General features: G+C 42.0%; 1 protein-coding gene across 2 annotated transcripts in view; it reads left to right on the forward strand.

Moving 5' to 3' along the window:
- The window catches only part of NETO2 (neuropilin and tolloid like 2), a 39679-nt gene extending 17592 nt beyond the window's left edge, over window positions 1-22087 (forward strand). For both annotated transcript variants that reach the window (XM_074314950.2, XM_074314951.2), the window contains exons 7-9: window positions 3634-3862; window positions 16317-16430; window positions 17489-22087. In XM_074314950.2, the coding sequence (XP_074171051.2) occupies window positions 3634-3862; window positions 16317-16430; window positions 17489-18069 (924 nt within the window). In that variant the 3' untranslated portion in view covers window positions 18070-22087. The remainder of the gene's footprint in view (window positions 1-3633; window positions 3863-16316; window positions 16431-17488) is intronic.
- The last annotated feature ends 444 nt before the right edge of the window (window positions 22088-22531 follow it).

The following is a 22531-nucleotide window of genomic DNA, read 5'->3' on the forward strand; positions in this document are numbered from 1 at the left end:
AGACTTTCAGTAGCAAACTAGAAGCCAGGAGACAATAGAATAATGTCTTCCAAGTGCTGAGGAAAAAAACTGGCAAGCTAAAATTCTAAAATTCCATATCCAACTAAACTATCATTTAAGAATGAGGGCAAAATTAAGGTACTTGTGGGCAAAAATAATAAACAGATGAAATTCTCCAGTTACAATCCAAGTGTATCCTGTTTCAGAATAACTACAGGAAATTTTGAAAATACAAAACCAGAAAGGAAATACCAGACAAATACCTGATATAGAGAGCTAATGTAGCTATTAAAATAGGAAGGCCACTAATTTGCAAGGAAAGTATCATTTTAAATTTGGAGTACTAATAGAGCCTCAAAATGTACAAGACATGAATTGACAATTGCCAGGGAAAAATTGATAAATCCACAATTACATTGGGTAATTTTTTTCACTTCTCAGTAATTAATATGTCAGGCAGACAAATGAGTAGTGCCCAACCGACTTAACCAGCACGGTGTGCCTATGGGGCATAGTATCTTGCGCCCAACATCCCGAGAATACGAGTTTTCTGCAAAAGCATGCACGCAACAGTCATAAAAACTCGTCCCTTCACTAGGAAGGAAAAGAAAGTCTGAAATATATACCAGTGCTTGGTATCAGGCAGAGAGCACCCTCTGACAAAATACAATTAAATTAGGAACCATCAACCACAAGATAACTTTAAAATCCCATATGCTTGGAAACTTAATAATATAGCACTTAGTGGATGATTCATAGGTCAGAAGAAATCAGAATGGAAATTTAAACACATTTAAAACTCAATAACATTGAAAGTACTACATACCAAACTTGTGGATGCAGCTAAAATTACAACATCGAGGCGAGACCCTCCACCAGCAAAAGGATATGACCCACTGAAGGCTCAGATGATGGTGAGCGTTTTTTAGCAATAGTGTATTTTTAAATTAAGGTGTGTACATTGTTTATTTAGACATAATGCTATTGCACACTGAATAGTCTACAGTATAGTGTAAACATAACGTTTGGATGCACTGGGAAGCCAGAAAATTCGTAATACTTGGTTTACTGCAGTGCTCGCTTTTTTGCAGTCGGGAGCCCAACCCACAGTATCTCCCTGGTCGACCTGTCATTCCCATCCCAACTCTAGTAGTGCTTTCTGGAGAACTTGGCAAGCTCATTCCGAAATTCAGGTAGAAGATGAAGGGCCCGGAAGAACCCTGGCAATGTCGAATAAAAGCAAAGTGGGGATACTCTTGAAGCTAGAGGTGTGGTGGTTGGTTAGTGTGCAGGTGTCACTCGGATATACACGCTGATGAAACGGAAGTATCTGAAAGTAGACTCCATGTGGGTGGAAGCTTGGTGTAGGTACAGATGGATGGCATTCCCCGTCAAAAGGAGATACTCGATAACTGGCACTGCAGCAACTGATGAGCGATGTCAGACCCCTGTCTTACACTTGACATATAATCAATTCTTAACTGTTAAAACTAAAACTTACCTGAGAAAATATAGTATAGTTCTGTGACCTTGAATTAGGAAACCGTTTATTAAAATCAAACACAGACAACACAAAGTGTAAACCTTAAATATAAAGTTTGTCAATTTTCCTACATTAAAATAAGCTCAACCTCCAGAACCAGCCAAGATGGAGTAAGCCCACCGCAGCTTATCACAACTGAGAAGTCTGGACAGAATACAAAGAGCAGCACATGAGAATTCTGAAAAGTGACCATTGGAAGGTGGGGTTGGGAGGCAAGTCAGACCCTAAAGAATGACCAATAAAGGAGGCAAAATTCAGGTTTTTCCTTCTCCTTTGTGTCCTGCCTGATTCATGGAACTCGTACCTGGTCCAGACAGCAGGAACTCAGGAATATTGGTCTAGCCAGCTGACTGACGGAAGGGGGTCCCCCGGCTTGTTTTTGCGCCCCCCCCCCAGCTCTGCCCAGAGTCAGCCCCAGTTCCAGACCCGCAGTGCAGCACGACCAAAACCCCAAGAGAAACCCAGTTTCCTTAAAGAGTGGGACTGCGGAGAGGATACGATGACGTCTGCAGAGATTTTAGGGCGTCCCATTATTTTTTCCCTCTCTTCCAGTCAGTCACTCAGAACTCACAATAGGTTAGGAGACTCAAGTTCTGAGGACAATTTACCTCTGGCCACCAGAGGAGCTAGGAAGAGGAAACCATGTTGTCCAGAGGATGCGAAGGAAATCTCGGAGACCAGGGAGGGAGCTGGATGAGGGAAAGCCCTGATCCTGGCTGACTTAGCCCTGAGCTGTATATGCAGGAAACACAGCAAAGGTGTCGAGAACCAAATTACAATATAGACCCCTGTCCACATCCCTGAGTGGGGCGTGCCCCGGGGCAAGCCCACACAGCACAGCTAAGGCCCTGGAACTGAACCCACACAAAACGGGTATGCAGCCTGGACCTAACTGGGGAGGTTGCCTGCAAAAATAAAACAAACAGCAACAAAAACATTCTCCAGTGTCTCAGTGTTCTATCCAAAATGTCCACGGTGTGGGGTGGCCGGTTAGCTCAGTTGGTTAGAGCGTGTTGCTGGTAGCACCAAGGTTGCCGGTTCAATCCCCACATGGGCCACTATGAGCTGCGCCCTCCTTAAAAAAAAAATGTCCAGGGTATAATAAATCACTCACATAGAACCAAGGAAATGTGACTAATTCTGAAAGGAAACAACAGTCTGCAGATCCCAACCCTAACAGGAACCCAGATAATGGAATTACCCCTTAAAGCAGCACTATTTCCATGCTCCCTGAGGTAAACGTAGACACTCCGGAAATGACTGGAAACCGGTCTCAGCACAGAAATAGGAACTACAAAAAAGAACCAAGTAGAACTTTTAGAGCTAAAAATGAAAAACATAATATCTGAAATTTCAAAAAAATATTCACCACAGTCCCAATGGGAGAATGGAGATAATAGAGGAAAGACAGTGAACTTGAAGGTGACTCAGTAGAAACTTCGATGTGAAGTACTGAGAAAATGAGATTGAAAACAGGCCTTGGGGACCTGTGAGGCCATTTCAAGAAAGCTGAAATGATTTGCGGGTAAAATATTCAAACCACGGAAGTGTGCGCTAGGACAGTGGGCAGCCACATCATGGGACATCATGGGGACGATTATGGTTATGAAGACTACATTTAAGGTAAAAACACTGATACGTTTCAGCAAAGCGGGATGTGTGTATCTTACAATTAAACCTAGGTTTTGAAAAGGTGAAGAAAATCAAAAAGAATCTTGCCAGTTAATCACAATGATTGTTAGAGTAATAGAATGATGAGTGATCCTTTTATTTTCCCAATCTGTCAGTATCATGAGATGCTTTTATAATAAGGAAAATGTGTCTGACGGGTGTCATGGAGCAAAACGTTTCTTCTCTTTGCAGACAAAACACAAACTTTAGGTTCTTTAATGCTTGGTCCCATTGTTAAGGCAACCAAAGAAACAGACCATTAGTCTTAGTTTTCATACTACTTAGGCATCGGCCTTTTGTCTGTTGCTTTTCTATCAGCGGTCAGAATTCAGTCTACATGTAACTGGATAAGGGAACTGGAGAATTCAAGTTAATGTATCTTTTTTAAAGCGGCGTTTCTCTTGGTTTCCCTGTTGCAGATTTATCTGAGGTTCCTGGATTATCAGATGGAGCACTCCAATGAATGCAAGAGAAACTTCGTCGCGGTCTATGATGGAAGCAGTTCTATTGAAAATCTCAAGGCCAAGTTTTGCAGCACGGTGGCCAATGACGTAATGCTTCAAACGGGAGTGGGAGTGATCCGGATGTGGGCCGACGAAGGGAGCCGGCTGAGCCGGTTCAGAATGCTCTTCACTTCCTTTGTGGAGCGTAAGTAAATAATTCCTGTAGCACCAAGATCTTTTACATAATTTTCATTCATTCAGAATACAATTATTGAGTGTTTCCTTTTGACAAAGACTAAGTCACAGGATGTAGAAAGAAATAAATCTTGGTTCCTCTTCCTAACATGGGTGAAAAACCCATGTTAATACATAAATTGCAACACTCCCTTGTTATCAGGCAGTAAACACACCATAGGGAGTGCAGAAAGTGGAGCCTTCTCTCAAGATTTGCAAAATGAAAATTAATTACCAGTCGTAGTAATTCAGCATGGTGAGTAATTGTGATTCTGCTCGACCACGATCACCAAAGATTTAGATAGACGGTGTCTTCGTTTCTTTTTTTAACTGTTGTTTTTAAATAAGCTTATGGAAAGTTGTAAAAATAGTAGAGTTCTCATATGCTCTTCCCTCAGATTCCCCTAATGTGAACCTCCTGCCAAACCCCAGCAAGACTGCATATTGACACTGATAAAATATTGTTAACCGACATGCGGACCTTACTCAGATCTCTAGAATAGTTTCCCCAGGAATGTCCTTTCCCGACTCAGGACCCCACGCTGAATTTAGTTGTCAGCTCTCCTGTAATCTCCTCCCTCTGTGACGCTTCCTCACCTTTCATGACCTTGATGTATTTGAAGAGAATTGGCCGGTTCTTTAGTAGAATGTCCATCTGTGTAGGTTTGACATTTTCTCATGAATTTAATTGAGGTGCCACGTTTCCGTTGAAAATGCCACAGAAACTCTGTGACGTTTGTCAGTGTGCCACACCGGTGAGGGAGGGGTCGCACGTGGATTGGCCTGACGTGAACTTGGAGTGCTTCCTCCGGGACTGTCCACCAGGTCGCTCCACCATAAAACCACTCAGGTTTTCCCTCCTGATGAACGAGTCTCTCGGAGACTATGCAGCTGTCCTTTGGCGCACTAATTGTAGCTTCGCGGATGGTTTCTGCTGCGGTGTTTACCTGGTGGTGCTTTTCTGGTTCCATCCTTCCTTCCACTTCCTCATTATCATGCTGCTGTGAAGAAGGCCTGGTTCTTGTTTCCCTCACTTACTTATTCAGTTATCTGTACCAGTACGCGCTCATGGCTATTGGTTTTATCCCATTATTAGATTTAGTATATATTAATGAATTGCATTGTTCTATAACCCTAACATCGTTTGGTTGCTCAGAGTCCCCGCTTTGGCCGTTGGGAGATCCTTCAAGGTGGCTCCTGATTGATTGGGCCTGTGTTTTGTTAATCATTTCCTTACTTCCTCTTACCACCTGGTGACCCAGGGCTCAACCTGTTTTGCCTACCTGGCCCTTTCCTTATCTCAGCGTGAGAAACTCTGCTCTAGTATCACAGTGTATTTACGTGTTCAATCCTAGCATACACATAAAGTGATTTCAGGATTTCTAACCCATATCCCTCTCAAAAATTTCCTAATTACAGAGTCATTATTTGTATACCGTTCTTTTTGTCTTTAACCTTGCTGTCAAAATACCGTTTTTTCAGTTACTTAAATTATTTTTCCTCCCTCCTTCCCTTATGGCTATATAATTCATTTGTAATGTTTGGGTTCATTTGTGACTGTTTATATTTTGTTTTCTGTTGCCCCCACAGCATGGTTACTTTAATTTGTTTTTTATTTTTGGAGCCCCCAGAACATTACCATTGTTCCCAGGGAGCTATCCACAAAGACGTACGCAATGTCATCCGCTCTTACTTCTACTGTCACAGGCCCATTCCTGCCCACTCTGTGTAGGGAACTGCTCACGTAAGTTCTGGGTGTCCTTCCTGTGTTTCTGTTTTTGAACAGATGAGCTGATATGTGTGTATTTCCTTATGTCCTCCTTTCTCTTGCATGAAGGGAAGTGTGTTATACTCTCTGTACTTTGCCTCTGTCACTGAACGATATATCCCGGGCCTGGGCCTTTATGAGTTCAGAGAGATCATCCTGGTTTTTTATAGCTGCACAGTAGTGCATTGCAGGGACAGACTTCAGTCAGTCAGATTTCTGGGCATGTGGTTAGTTCCAGTGTTTTGCAGTTACGAGCAGTGTTATAGTCAAGAATGTTTGCTGTGTATTTTCATATTCCTGGATGTGTAGCCTCAGGATAGGGCCCTAGAAAGAAGGAGGGTTACTGACTTAAACGGTAAGTCAGATGTAGTTTAGTTAGGTATTGCCAACACCGTCCAGAGGGTTGAGTCTTTTTTTACCAGTTAGGGTGAAATATACATAACATAGAATTTACCCTCAACCATTTTTAAGTGTACAATTCAGTGACGTTCAGTACACTCACAGTGTTGTACACCCATCACTACCACCCACTTCCAGAACTTACGTGTCATCCCAAACTAAAACTCCACACCCTTTAAATAATAAATCAACCCCCCATTCCCACCTCCTCCCAACCCCAGGTAACCTCTAGTCCACTGTCTGTCTCTATGAATTTCTCTACTCTAGGTATTTCATACAAGTGGAATCTTGCCATATTTGTCCTTTTGTGTCTGACTTGTTTTACTTAGCATAAAGTCTTTAAGAATGTCAGTCCTTTTTAAGGCTGAACAATGTCGCATGGTATATGTAATACCACACTTGGTTTATCCATTCGTCTGGTGATGGATGCTTGGGTTGTTTTGACTTTCTGGCTGTTGTAAAAAAGCTTCTGTGAACACTTGTATACAAGATATCTGTTTGAATCTCTGCATTGAGTCCGTATATACTTAGAAGTAGAATTGCTGGATCATGTGGAAATTCTACATTTAAATTTTGGAGGACCCACCAAGTGTTTTCACAGTGTCTGTGCCATTTTTCGTTTCCATCAGCACTGCAGGGTTGGTCTTCATCCTTGCCAACACTTGCTGTTTTTCATTTTTTTATAATAGCCATCCTAATAAGTATATAGTGTGTTCTTTCTATTGTGGTTTACAGTTGTTTTTCCCTAATGATTAGTAATGTCAGCATCTTTTCATGGGCTGCTTGGCTATTTATATACCTTCTTTGGAGAAATGCCTGTTCAGTCCTTTGCTCAGTTTTGAATTTGTTTGTTGCTTTTTTGTTGTGTTTGTTAAGTTGTAGGAGTTCTTTATTCTGGATATTAATCTCTTATCAGATACGTGATTAGCAAACTTTTTTTCCCCTTTCGTGGATTATCTAGTCACTGTCTGGATAGTATCTTTGAGGTACAAATGTTTTTTTATTTTGCTGTTGTCCCTTTTATCCATTTTTCTGTTTTTGTCTAGTGCTTGGGTGTCAAGAAATCATTGCCAAAGACAATGTCCTGAAGCTTTTCTTCTGTGTCTTCTTCTAAGGGTTTTACAGTTTTCACTCGCACATTTATGTCTTTGATCCACTTTGAGTTAATGTTTTTAGATGGTGTGAGGTAAGGGCCCAGCTTCATTCATTTGCATGTGGATATCCAGTTTTCCCAGCACCATGTGTTAAAAATGACTGTCCTTTCCCCATTGATGGGCTTGACAGCCTTGCCAAAAATCAATTGACCATGTACATGTGAGAACTTATTTTGGGACTTTCTGTTCTATTTCAGGGGTCTGTGTGTCTGTCCCAATGCCACTCGCAACTGGTTTGATGACTGTAGCTTTGTAATAAATTCTGAAACCAGGAAGTGTGAGTCCTCCAACTTTGTTCTTCTTTTTCAAGGTTGTTTTGGCTATTTAGGGTCCGTTGATATTGCATGAATTTTAGAATTTTCTACTTCTACAAAACACTGTTGAGGTTTGGTAAGCTATGTGATTTTTATAAATTCTAAGTTTGTAAATATAAAGGTCTAACAGTAAGATGTTATCAGATATTTTTCTTGAGCAATTTGGAGATTAGTAGTTTTTCCCTTTCCTTATAGTTTTAAGATATTCTATTATTATTCCATGGATTCTATACAATCATGATTGGATGTGACCATATACAGGCTTTCTTATAGCGGAACTGCTCTGTCTATAATATTAAAGGACTCTATGAACTGCTAAATGGTCACATGGGTGCGGAAGCTGATTTAGCCAACCAGCCTTCTTACCTGCCTTCCATTCGTTTATTTAATATTTATCATCTGAGGTGCTGTGTTTGCTGTGAAGATACAACAATGGATGAAACAATCCCTGTCCTAAAGGATCTTATAGTCACTTGGGTAAGGTGACGTATGCAAATGCGAACTGACTGATGTAGGGCTCAGACAAAGACCATCTGCGGCAGAAAACAGTGCTTTCTTATTAAATATCCAAGTCCCTTCTAGCAGGCAGCCTCAGTTATGGGCCAAGGACCTGGAGGACCGGTCCTTTGAGTTTATGCTTGAGGGTAAGATTTTAGAAGGTAGAAATGTTCATGGAGGTTTTCATTCCAAGCTGAGGCGAGAGAATGAACAAAGGCGTAGACCAAAGCTAATTTGGGCCACAAGAAGTAGTGGGAAAAAGCATAGAGAAACAAGCCTGGAAAGGTAGATGAAAGCTCGACATAAAATGCCTTTAAACTAGAGGCTAAATTTAGACTTTATGTTACAGGCACTGGGGAGTTTTGTAGGGTTTTGTGCTACACAATGACACAATCAGAGCTGTGCATTCGTTGGGGCGTAGAGACTAGTTAAGGGGTCACCTCCATTGTCCAGGTGGGAAACAGGAGTGTCTGACCCAATGCAGTGATCTGAGAATAGAGAACACAGACAATTGGGAAGATCTGGTGACTAATCAAGAATGAAAAGTAACGGAATGAGTGGGAGATTTGGGGTCTGGCAGACTTAAAAAATGAAAATTGAACAGACGAGAGGGAGAAAGTGCTGAGTGACTTTGGATATAGTGAATTCCTGAGCGGTTAGAAATGTCAGGAGCTCAGCAGGGTGTTTCCCGTGAGTCAAGTACTGCACCTCCTGTGACCTCAGGGACCGAGCTGTACCTCATTTCTATAAAACGTTTTTAATTTGAGAACTTATCAGAAGTGCAAAATAAAAAGCAGTGGTACAGAGGCTGTTTCACTGTTTCAGGTAACTACCTATCAGTGCTTGATGCAGAAATATAGTTAGTGAGAGAGCCTTTGACCTTTCCTTCCCTTGATGTGTTCCTGTCGTCATACCTACTCTGTCCAGTACACTGTCCATCAGCCACATGTAGCCATTAAGCACTTACGATGTGGCCATTCTAGATTGAAATGTGCTGTAATTATAACACTGTATCCCAGATTTCAAAGACTTGGTGTGAAATTAAGAATGTAAATTATCTCATTAATAATGTTTTACATGCCAACCTCGGAGATATTGCGGGCTCAGTTCCAGACCACTGCAATAAAGCGACTCACAATTTTTTGCTTTCCCAGTACACATAAAAGTTATGTTTACACTATGCTGTAGTCTATTAAGTGTGCAGCAGCAGCATTACGTCTAAAACACAATGTACGCACCTCAATTTTAAAATATCGCTAAAAAATGCTGACCATCCTGCGAGCCCTCAGCGAGTCATAGTCTTCTCACTGGTGGAGGCTCTGCCTCCACACTGATGGCTGCTCACTCATCAGGGTGGTGGTCGCTGAAGGTTGGGGTGTCTGTGGCAATTCCTTAAAATAAGACAACAGTCAAGTTTGCCTCATCAATGGACTCTTCCTTTCTCCAAATATTTCTCTGTAGCATGCGATGCTGTTTGACAGCATTTTATCCACAGAACTTCTTTCAAAATTGGCGTGAGTGCTCTCAAACCCTGTCACTGCTTTCTAACTAAGTTTATGTAATATTCTAAGTCCTTTGTTGTCATTTCAACAATCTTCACGGCATCTTCACCAGGAGTAGATTCCATCTTAAGAAACCAGTTTAGGGCTGGCCCTGTGGCTCAGGCGGTTAGAGCTCCGTGCTCCTGACTCCGAAGGCTGCTGGTTCGATTCCCACATGGGCCAGTGGGCTCTCAACCACAAGGTTGCCAGTTCAATTCCTCGAGTCCCGCAAGGGATGGTGGGCTGTGCCCCCTGCAACTAAGATTGAACAGGGCACCTTGACCTGAGCTGCCGCTGAGTTCCCAGATGGCTCAGTTGGTTGGAGCGCGTCCTCTCAACCACAAGGTTGCCAGTTCAACTCCCGCAGGGGATGGTGGGCTGCACCCCCTGCAACTAGCAACGGCAACTGGACCTGGAGCTGAGCTGCGCCCTCCACAACTAAGACTGAAAGGACAACAACTTGACTTGGAAAAAAGTCCTGGAAGTACTTCCTGTTCCCCAATAAAAAGTCCCGTTCCCCTTCCCCCGCCAAAAAAAATCAAAAAAAAAAAAAGAAACCACTTTAGCTGCTCATCTATAAGAAGTAATTGCTCATCCATTCAAGTTTTATTATGAAATTGCGTCAATTCATTCACACCTCCAGGCTCCACTTCTGATTCTAGTTCTCCTGATGTTTCCATTACATCTGCACTTACTTCTTCCACTGAGTCTTGAACCCTCAAAGTCATCCATGAGGGATGGAATCAACTTCTTTCAAACTCCTGTTAATGTGGACATTTTGAAAGTTCTAGTTGTTGTCTTCCGATAAAAGACCCATCTGTACTGCTGATCTGTCATTCAGCCTAGCCAGTTTCATTCATTTTCTTAGCTAGACCTTCACCTTGCACTTTTATGTTACGGAGACGGCTTCTTTCCTTAAACCTCATGAACCAACCTCTGCCAGCTTCACACCTTTCCTCTGCAGCTTCCTCACCTCCCAGGCTTCACAGAATTGAAGAGAACCAGGACCTTGCTCTGGATTAGACTTTGGCTTAAGGGAATGTTGTGGCTGGTTTGACCTTCCATCCAGACCACTAAGACTTTCTCTGCATCAGCACTAAGGCTGTTTTGCTTTCTTATCACTCCGTGTTCACTGGACTTGTACTTTTAATTTCCTTCAAGAACGTTTCCTTTGCTTTCCCAGCTGGGCTGTTTGGCACAAGAGGCCCAGCTTTCGGCCTGTCTCGGCCTTTGACATGCCTTGCTCAGTAAGCTTAGTCATTTGTAGCTTTTGATTTAAAGGGAGGGCTGTGTGACTCTTCCTTTCGCTTGAACACTTAGAGGTCATTGTAGGGTTATTAACTGGCCTCATTTAATATTGTAATTGTCTCAGTTAACAGGGAGGTCCACGGGGAGGGAGAGAGATGGGGAACGGCCGGTCAGGGGAGCAGTGAGAACACACAGCTTTTATCCACTAAGCTCGCCGTGTGATGTGGGTGCAGTTCGTGGCACCCCAAAACAATTACAATAGTAACATCAAAAATCACTGTAACAAATATAATAATAAACTGAAATATTGGGAGTATTACCAAGATATGACACAGAGACACGAGGTGGGCAAATGCTGTTGGAAAAATGGCGCCAACAGACTTGCTCCAGACAGGACTGCCGCAGACCTTCAGTTTGTAAGAGAACAATTCAGTATCTGAGAAGCAAAATAAAGCGAAGCACAACCAAATGAGGAGCACAGATTTCATACTACAGGGAGCATGTGGGATATTGTCACAGGGCTCCCGACACCACCCACACGGTAGGCGATTTGCCAGAAGGGCTCACAGGAAGCAGCACACACTGTACTCTCAGCGCAGGTTTATTCCAGGGGAAGAATACGAGGTGGGATCTGCAAGGAAAAAAGGCCGAGTGGAGAAGGCCTTTCCTTTCACAGGCTTCCTTTCCACTCTTGGCCCCCTCGGAGGGCCACCCCCGCCCCAACGCCGCACTCAGCAGGCTCAGCTCCAGCAGCAAAACGCGCAGTAACGTGGCAGTGTTTCTGCCGCATGAGGCCCCCTGGGGACTCAGCGCCCAGGGGTTTTGGGATCACCAAAACCGGTCACCTAGGCACTCCGCCTTACACGTGCCAAAATTCTAGACTCAGAAGGAAAGCAGGTATTGGGCAAACATGACATTGTTAACACAAACTCTAGGCCGCATGAGCTCCCCTGTCAGTCAGGAGTGGAGGAGAGCCGAGTTCCCAGATGCCCGCTAAGGGCCCGCCGTGCAGGGGGCACCTCCTGAAGGAGGCAGCCTCGGTCCTGTATTACGTTTTGGGTTAAAGCAACTCTTCGTGAAGGTATTTCCACCTGTGAACTGTTAAAGACCTTCTAATGTGACTACTTGCTCAGATTTTTGGCTCACATTTATTTTGAGGCAGCTCTGGCCTAAGTGTTACGTGAAAACTCTTCTCTAATGTGCTCGGTAGTGTTTTCCCTCTATACGCACACACTAGTGATTTCTCCGTTGGCACAAATCTGATACAGAAATGTATGAAAAGCCTCCTTCAAGCGGTGTCTTTACACTAACTGATTGCAACCAGAAACTAAGCTGAAGGGGCAGTAGGCTTAGCTCCATGTCCCAAATTTAGCTTTATTACTGAAGAGCAGGAAGAAAACCACCCCTCCAAAAATAAAGGATGTTATAAATTTGAATAAAACAGAAGTTCCAGTTTGAAGATCTCCTTTTGATAAGCAAGTTTGAGAGCGGCAAACAGTGCATTTTACATGCTTATCATTATTCAGATTGTTAACCTTTTTCTTTTGTTCTTTCAGCTGTTAATGATTTGTAATTGTTGGGGCTCCATCTATGAAAGCAGTCAGGATTTCAGGAAGGTTATATAAATGGGCGAGCCGCCTGAGAGAGGCACTTCATACCTCCTCGTTGTAGAGTGCAGCTGTGACTAAAAATAGTGTAACTCGGCTAAAGGGAGTGAAATAGAATAGCAATGAGGGTAGGCTTGACTTCTTCCCAAGCACTGAATACGAAGACATACCTCACTCTCTAAAAAACGGTGTGGTTTGAGGAAAAGAGTTTCTAGGACTAGAACTGTGAAAGCAGCAGAAGACACGTTTTTAGACTATAAATCCGTAACGTGATTATTTCCGGGGACACGATTCCTGCAGGCCCCTTGCGGGCTTAACTGAAGGACAGCCGTCCTTCAGCATCACTGCCACCTCTCTCCAGAGTGGAGCTGAAATTCTAACCCTTCTTCTTCCCCACGCCATGGCCCCTGAGTGAAAAGGGAAAGGCCAGGGTCCCTCAGGTGTAAGTAGAGAGCCGTTCAGAACTGGCATTATTTTTGCTACTGTTTGTCCCTTTACATAGTTTTGAACTGAGGCATCTCTTCAGCATCCCATGTCAACAACTGATACTTTGATTCTTATTTTAAACAGCTGTGCTTGTCCATTGACAACCCATAAATTCTACTATATTTGTAATTACAAATAAAACATATATTTCTGCGAAACAACGTCTGACCGTATCAGTGCTGCTTTCTGATTGCTTTACATAACGTGGCGGGGCCGTTGGAGAGAGTCTACAATGAAAACAGGGTACTTTCCGCTCACTATTCAGTGAGAAACACTGAGCAGAAAACCTGTCCTTTTTTCACCATTTGGAAGCTATAAAGAGCCATCAAAATGGAGGCACATCATGTACTGTGGATGAACTGTAAGAGTTAATGATAGTTTGACTCAGAAAATCCGAATGTCTAGAAGTCAGTGCTATTTATAACCTCACTCAACCTGTCTTGAAAAATAGCTGCTTTCCTGTGTTCCCATTTGCAAACTGGGTAAAATTGGAATTCAACATGTATTATGCTTGTGCAGTAGAGTGTATAGTATGATACAGAATTACAGTACGAGAGATAAACAAAAAACCAGAAAACTCCAGATTTTAGAAATGCGGAATGAAAAGCTTGCTATGTGTTCTCTAAGCCGTTGTGACATCTTAAAGCGCACATTTGCATCATTCAGTTTTACGATATATGTGATACAACTGAAGTGGGTGCACTAGCTAATTTTGTACTTAAACAAAATACCACCGTGCGTCTTAGTTGGCTTTTCTGCCCTTAATCTGATGGTTTATATGTAACCTTCTGATGAGCTTTGAAATCCTCGAGCATTTTTTAAGAACCATGAAATACTTACTTCACTAGTATAAATGATACGATCTTGACAGGTTACTGGTCCCTCAGTGAATTCCTTATTATACACTATTCTTTGCACTTAGATTGAGAACAGGAGTGTCCGCATGGTTGGGAGGCTAATTTCATAGCCTTGTCAGAACCGGAAGTCTGAGGGGGCCCACGGTCCATCCCGTTCATTCAGAGGAGGAAGTGACACCCAGAAGGCAAACTGTGTTAGAGTCACAGGGGATCTGCTGACACCCTGAAGTTCCTGTTTGTTGCTAGTCCGTTGCTTTTTCCACTTGGGCCTCATAGCACCGTCCTCCACGCTTCTGGGCGGTTTTAGAACCTTTAGTCATGAGAGCCACGGAGGGGTTGTCATACTTAAACTATGGTGGGTCAGTACTCAGCAAATAAGTGAGCTCAGAGCTGGTGTAGAGACTTCTTAATCGTGTGTAGATGAAAGTCACGCCGAAGCTCCGACTGGCTTACAGAGGGGGCGACAAGGGGGCAACGAGCCCAAGTTCATGGTGATGACGTGTGGGTTACCACCTGCCACACTGGAGCCGGGGTACAGACTAGCTTCGTGGGGGTCTGCTTTACTGAGAGGTTGTGTTTGCTCTTTAACAGCAAAGCAGCGCCAAATGTTCTGTTTACCTACGTCTGTCAGACTACATTTCGGGGTTTTCTGGGGACCCAATAAATAATGCCTGTTTTTCCAGCCGTGTTCAGAGCCATTTGAGAAATAGACAAAGCGGGTCAGGCAGGTGGACACCAAACCATCGGTTTTATTCCTGAAGATGCCATCGGAGAATGTGGTTAGGTCTTCCCAAGCTGCCTGTGACCAACCCAAAGGGAGGGAAAGAAATACTAAATTCATGGCTATTGTTTACATGGGGTTCATTGTATGTTTATTAAAAGGAAGATAGTATGTAGCGAAATAAACCTTACTTACTGTTAGTCTAGTAGAGTTTTTCAAAGAAAATGTAAAACAATATTTGAGGTCTATGAGCATGACATAGAACAATACTAAGTTCTCCTTCCTTGGTGAAACATGTATTTTTTGAAAATAAGAAATGTAGAATTTTTTTAGGCAGGAAATACATTTTGTTTGATTATATTCTCGGAAGTCAGATGGTTAGTTGGTTCAGGGACGGGGGGTGGAGAGGTAGGAGGTGTGGGTTCTGTCACACCTCTACAGAAGTGGGGGGATAAGCTGTCCCACTTCTGGGCTTTGGGATTTTTGTGTGCCTTTACACTGCCATACGTGACACTGCCGTGTTGGCACTTCTGACTCCGTCTAAGACTTTATTTCCTGACAGAAGTAAGCACCCTGAACCACAGGCCAGTATAACGCACAGTTACATGTACACGGGAAGTGCTAAACCGAGGAGAATATAGCGTGTGACAGGAGCACACAGGCGTCACTAGCCATCTAGTAGGACGAGGGGACGCTCCACGGAGAGGGCAGCGTCTGGGATGATCCTGGAAGATGAGCAGGGGGCTGGTCACCAGGAAGGGAAAGGAGCAGACATTTCAGACTGAAAGGACAGCTTACACAGGATAGGAGAGTACATGCTATGCATGGAGGCCATGTATCTTTATTTAAAAAAAATTTTTTAATTCCTAAGTTTTGGTTTTTTTCTTGTGGTAAAATCTACGTAACATAAAATTTACCATTTTAACCATTTTAAGTGTATAAGTCGGTGGCATTCAGTGCATCCACCTTGTTGTACAACCATCACCACCATCCTCTCCAAAACATTTTCGTCTTCCCAAACCGAAATTCTGTGCTCACTAAACACTAACTCCCCACCCTCCTCTCCCCCGTTCCGATATCCTCTGTGCTACTTTCTGTCTCTGTGAAGCCTGCTTCTCTAGGTACCTCGTCTGAGTGGAATGTTTACCCTTTTGTGTCTTAGCTTCTTTCACTTAGCATAACGTTTTCAAGGTTTATTCAGTTGTAGCATGGATCCGTTTCATTCGGAATTCTAAGTCTGAATGATATTCCATTGTTTGTACATACTGCATTGTGGTTAGCCTTCATCGACAGATATTTGGGTGGTTTCTACCTTTTGACTTTGTGAATAAAACTGCTGCGAATATTGGTGTACAGTATCTGTGTGAGTTCCTGCTTTCAGTTCTTTTGGGTGTAGACCTAGCAGTGGAGTTGCTGGATCATGTGGCAATACGTGTACATTTTCAGGACCTGCCATCCTGTTTTGCACAGCAGCTGCAGCATTTGACCTGCCCACCACCGGCAATGCACAAGGGTTCCAGTGTCTCCACATTCTGACCAACATTTCCTTTTAACTTGTTGAAAAAATTTACCTGGCTGTGTACTAGTTCCATAAGACCCATGGGAAATACATTCACATTGTCATTACATTAAAAGCAACCTTTTGGTACCCAGTGTAAGTAAAACTTTACGTGCATCAAGCAATAGTGTCCTACGTCTTAGTGCTTGTGCAGTAGCATGTATTCATGGGAAGGCCTCTGAGGTAAGACACTGCGTAACAGTAATCTAAATCAAGATGAATTCCTCATCTGTATGCCTTCTGTTCTTAGCAGTAGTTTTCCTTTTTCCTACAGCTCCCTGCACAGACAGCACTTTCTTCTGCCACAGCAACATGTGCATCAATAATTCGTTAGTCTGCAATGGTGTTCAGAACTGCGCGTACCCGTGGGATGAAAACCACTGTAAAGGTGAGTCCTCTTGCCAAGGCCAACCTTTCGGAGAGAAGAGCGGCCATTGCCTTTTGGTAAGAATGACCTAAAGTGTTATTCTCTACAACTGTGCTTTAATACAGATGTTCTTTTCAATGCCTCGCCAACTTCTGTATGTGGTAAAAGCAAAGAAAAACACTTAACTCTCAAACTGTGTTCTGTATCTTAAGTTGTTCAAAAGTTCGTCGTAGTATTTCTTGCCCTTGTTGTCTTAGTCATTTGTGTTGCAAAGATACCTTATTCTCAAAATAATTTAGAAAGTGACCTAGAGTATATTTTTTTAATTATATAAAAGTACTATTTAATAAAAATCAACTGATGGATTTGGTCTTACAGTATAAAACATACTCATTGTAAGAACTGCTCTTTTTTCATTTCATAAAACGTCCTACGTCTTATTTCCAGCATATACTCCCTGAGAGAGCAATGAGGTTCTGATAACAGTTGAATGTCTACCAGCCGGTTATCAGATCTGTGTCTCAGTACGAAAGTTTACCTCCCTTTTACTCTTCAAGGGGTGGATCAGGAGCTTCCTATGAAAAGCTAATGTGATCTGCCATGGCTGCCCTTAAGTACTTGACACGAAGTACTGTCAGTAGAGCCTGACCGCATGCCTGCGTGGCTGCGGCCCATCGTCGTGGTTCTCGTGCGGCAAGCCATCGGTAGCTGCTGTGCAGTGCTGGAACCCACTGTGCAGCAGAAAGCGAAACGTTACAGAGCAAGAGCATTTGTTTTGGCATCTTCTATATTCGTGTATTTAATTTGATTTGCAAATTGTATGCACTCATGTGCCTTCTGCGTAAAGAACCAAGCAAGTCCTTTGTCTTCTTTGTAATCTGTCTAGCCATACTGTGATTGGTTGGTTTAACCAGAAATCCTAATAGGAATATTTTATTTTTTGTTTTGAAACCTAATTTTAAATTGTGTCATCTGTGGTGTACATGACCCAAGTGTTCTGCTTTACCTAAAAATACTACTTTGTGACAGGACTCGCTAATGAATTTTGAAAGCCTCACCGTGTCTCTCTCTTTCCGCAGAAAAGAAACGAGCAGGACTGTTTGAACAAATCACTAAAACTCACGGAACAATCATTGGCATCACATCGGGGGTCGTCCTGGTCCTCCTCATTATTTCTGTGTTAGTACAAGTGAAACAGCCTCGGAAAAAAGTCATGGCTTGCAAAACCGCCTTTAACAAAACGGGCTTTCAGGAAGTGTTCGACCCTCCTCATTACGAACTGTTCTCCCTGCGGGACAAAGAGCTGTCCGCGGACCTGGCCGACCTGTCGGAGGAGCTGGACAGCTACCAGAAGATGCGCCGCGCCTCGGCCGCGTCCCGCTGCATCCACGACCACCACTGCGGGGCCCAGGCCGCCAGCGTCAAGCCCAGCAGGACCAACCTCAGCTCCGTGGAGCTCCCTTTCCGAAACGACTTTGCACAACCACAGCCCATGAAAACATTCAACAGCACCTTCAAAAAGAGCAGCTACACGTTCAAACAGGCCCACGAGTGCCCGGAGCAGGCGCTGGAAGATAGAGTCATGGAGGAGATGCCCTGCGAGATCTACGCCCGGGGCCGGGAAGACTGTGCACAAGCGTCCATATCCATCGACTTTTAACCCTCCTCCGCTGCAGGTGACACTGGCAAGTGTGTATGTCCCGGCCTGCACAGCACCCGCTGTTCTCGGCAGCCAGCCCTTCTCTCCCATCAAAACTAGGGAGACCTTCCTGTCCCGAGAACCTATTCTAATGAAGTTTTTATGATCTCAGGCAGTCAGTTTATGTTGAAGCAACCGAGGAGCTCACTCCATTCAGTGAAAAAATTAATAATCATCTCTCGGCTTAGCTTCGTAAACAAAGCACCAGTTAGATGGCGTTGGAGGAGGGGAGCGGGCGCTGGGGGCTCGGGGAGCGGGCGCTGGGGGAGCAGGGAGCAGGCGCAGGGAGCCTGTTAGTTTCTGCCCCAGGAATGTGCTCCTGAGCCCCATGAAGATTCTGATTCCCCAATAAGTTCAAAAATAAGGGGTTTTTTTACATTCCTTTTATTTTTTTTCTCTCTGAATTTCATTTGTTTTGTAAGCCAGTAATTTTCCAATTTCATTTTCTTACATAAATATAAGTGGCTCATGTACCACACGTATTCCCACATTGGGCATTTGTTCTAGAATTTGTCAAAATATAATAGTTGCTGTGGTTAGTGCCAATTAAGACCCAGAGTTATGTTTCGTCCATCTGTTCCTTCCTGACTGATTTCTATACCGTTGTCTTTTAATTATTGGATCCTTCGTCTTTATTTTCTGTGAGAAGTAAGATGATATGATTTATCACCTTTAAGTCATACTTTTGTCTTAGTTATATTATACTACAAAATTTCATAAGTCTAGGGTGTATGTACCATTGCCAGTTGTGACTAAAAACTGGAAAAAGATGAAAACTTCTGAATCCTTTGAAATTTCAAAATTTGCTCACATTCAGTGATAGTCTGTTCATTCCTGCGAGCGGAGTCTTTGAATTCTCTTTGGGGAGACCTGTAATTATGTTTGTTCCCAGTGTTTCTCATCACCAGATGTGTCTCCTATTATTTTTACAAAAAGATTATTTAGCGCTCTTTGTATCAGCTTATCTTACAGCGTATGGTAACCAAGATTGTATGAGAGTTAAAGGAGAATTCCTGAAAAACTGTACAAGCCTTTAGATTGCTTCTTACTTGGGACAATACATTTTTCTAGTTCTTACCAAGAATAACAACTTCCACTTTTTTTTAAACTGCACTTTTGACCTTATTTTTTTTATGGTATATAAACAATAATTTATAAACATGGTATAAAAACTCATTGTGTTTTTTTAGACTTTTGATATTATTTGATACTGTACAAACTTTATTAAATCCAGATTAAAGGCCTACATGACAGATTTCTTTCAGTGTTCGCATTAGCAGCTCTGTACGCTCTGATGGAAATGTACACCATCATTTATTGTAAAGGCCGTGGCAATGTGTATGTAAGCTTTTTGTTTCCTTTTGTTATTGCATTTGGTTTATGATAGATTTTTCACTGTGTGATATTTATTCTAAATTACTACACAAATCTTATATTAAAATATACATTGTTACATGATTCCTCAATCAGGTGATTTATGGCACTGACGTTTTGGATCTTAAGATATATATGGAAAGGAATCCATTTATTGAGTGATACTAATACAGACGTGCCATTCAAATGAGATACATTCTCATTTTTCTATATTTTTGTAGTAAATGCTCAATGACACGAGAAATCAAAATTTCACTGGATTTTGTTAATTCTTTTAAATATCACATCTGTGTTTTCTCAGCTTAGTGAAAACTGTGACGTGAAATATAATACATGTATAATACTCCTTCAAAATGATTCTTATATCACTTTTATTTAAAGTGCATCATGTCCCGAAGATAGGAAACACTACACATAGCATATTTATGATTTAAGTTGTGTTCTCCCCCCACCCCCAATTTGTTTTTTTTTAAGTCAGCATAATTTCTTGTTTTAAAAATGCAACTTGGGAAGGTAAAAAGACTTAATGAATGTAGTATTCAGTGAGCTGATGAAGCAGAGCCAGATTAGATAGCTAAATTCTCTCAACAGCTATGCTGAATAGGCGTTTTAATGAGTTACTTGCCAGCCAACATTTGAACGGCATAGTAAATACCTACTTAATATAATAATAACTGATCTCATTCTTCCATGATGATGAAAGGAAAATTAGCATATTTTCTTGTAAAAATCGTATCCATTATAAAAACAGCTGTTAAATTTATCTTTAACATCTAGATTTAGTAGAAAATAATACAGTATGTGTAACTACATTATCTATAGTCACTTGTAACTTTTTAATTTTTGAAATTTGTGTTGTGTGTTTTTTTGAAGGGGCAGGAAGCGGCCTATAAAATAGGCTTTAAAGATTATGTTTAACATTAAAAGAACACAGAAGTACATGGTTTCAGGCAACCCAGCAAGTAAAGCATGGAAAGCAAATTTGGTTCTAAATAGTCTGGCTGCTAAAACAGATGGGATTGTTTTTGGTTTTCACGATAGAAAACCCAAACATCTGCAGAGGCTAGTTTTCTCTTAAAGAAAGAGTGGGTCTTTTTACAGGACGACATTTCCTCAGAATTTAAAATAGATGCATAACACAGAGAGAGGTCACCCTGGGAAATGTTAACCCAGGGAGGCACCTCTTCACATGGTCTGGGGTGCAATTAAAGAACCCCATGAGCAGCCTGAAACGGCCGTGTGTCCTACATCTTCACTGAACTAGAGATGGGTGTCGAGTCTCGTCTGTGTGTTAGTCAAGCGTTTAGCAGTGCGCCACAGGAAGAGAATGGAACTAACGAATGTTAGGCATTATTACTAGCGTAATGCTAATTGCTGTATATATAGTCTTCCGTCTTTGAGGTCAGTGCGAGAACTTTGCAAAGTGAAAGCCATAAATTCTAGTGATGGAAGATGAAATTCAGCCGTACTGTGGAAGTGATTACGTCCATCGCAGAAAATATGGTACCGAGTGTTAAATACGGAACAGAAAATGCAAATCTGGGGGAAATAGCTTCATTTCAGGAGCAGTATTAAGTAAAGCTCTGTCATTATCTTCCATCTGTGACACAGTTGGTCCCAATTTAACCCAAGCTATCAACCCCCAAGTGCCCACATATTGCAGGAAACCTCGTAATCCCAACGTCTGAAGTATATGTACTGTAGGAAGAAAGCGTGATATGGGGGGAAATGTTCAACCTTTTTAAAAGTTCAACAAAAAGCAGTTTTCCACCTTTCCCATCACAAAAGAGATTAAAAAGGTCCCTTTGATTTGTTAACAGCTCTTGTGTCGGTATCGTGTTTCATACAATTAATAGCGTTAAAAGAACCTAAAATGTCTGCTTCTGAACAGTTTTTAGTTCTGCGAGTGGTGAGCAGGGAGGCTCCTTGTGCCAGGAGTGTGCCAACTGATGAACGGGACAGGAAAAGCCTAGTGTGATCCAGGAGTAACTCTCAGTCAAAGGAGGTATGCTCTTGCAAGATGCTGTCTGCTGTGTTGTTCATGTTACTTTATCGAGTACTAAAAATAATATGCCTTAGATCAGACACGTCAAACTGGTCAGATGGAACCTTGAGTTTTGGGGGTTAAGATCCAAGAAAGATGATCTAGTCCAACTTTATTAATGAGAAGACTGAAACCCAGAGAAAAGAAGTGAGAAAGAACCCAGCGCTCTTTCCTTGTGTTTTACTATCTCCCTGCTTTAGCTGGCTGTAAGGTTTCAAAGTCAAGCCGTTCTAAACAGCAGCCACGATGATCCATGTAAACTTGTCAGTCATTCTGATTTAAAATGTAATTTCTTTTATAACAGCTTTTTTCAAAGCATTATGTTTTACTTTCTTTACCTATGTAACACTTTGCTGTTCTGCAATTTTGTTGCCATGATTTCTTGGCACCTGCAAACTCGGCTTGGCAAGACAATTACTGTGAATCCTTAATAAAAAATGTTTGTTAACAATTTGTAGGCTGACACTAGACAGAAAGAGCTTCAGTGTTACGCTTTTGTGATCTTTTTTAAATCTAAAGGAAACAATGTATCCTCTAGAAATTAAACATGTATGTGCTGTATCTTTTGAGTTTGGAGAATGATTTGAGTTCTGAGCTATTATAAATGATAAGTTGACCTGGGGTATATCTTTTTTAGCTCCCTACAAAATCAGTTGTCCATGTTTTATATACTCTACTAATAACAAATTCAAAATTCTGAATTTGCTTTCTTTAGTAACTTTTTCATATATTTCTGTGATTGGTTGAAGTAGCTACAAAAGCCCAAGAAACTAATGACTGGGGTGCATGTTCAGTACATACTATCTTGAGTAAAATTTTTTTTTTTAAGCAATGGATTTTTCTTTTAGAGATGAACTTCCTGACCTTGTAAGACTTCTCATATGCTAATCCTGGTTTGACACTTCACAGTAAAGAATTTGACCCTTGAACTGGAAATAAAAACTTGTGTTTTGATTTCCTTGCTTGCCTCAATTTCCAAAGTCTCTAGAAGTAGCCAGGAATTCT

The sequence above is a fragment of the Rhinolophus sinicus genome, chromosome 8, assembly GCF_057876585.1.
Source record: "Rhinolophus sinicus isolate RSI-liver-muscle chromosome 8, RSI-T2T, whole genome shotgun sequence".
Taxonomy (NCBI): domain Eukaryota; kingdom Metazoa; phylum Chordata; class Mammalia; order Chiroptera; family Rhinolophidae; genus Rhinolophus; species Rhinolophus sinicus.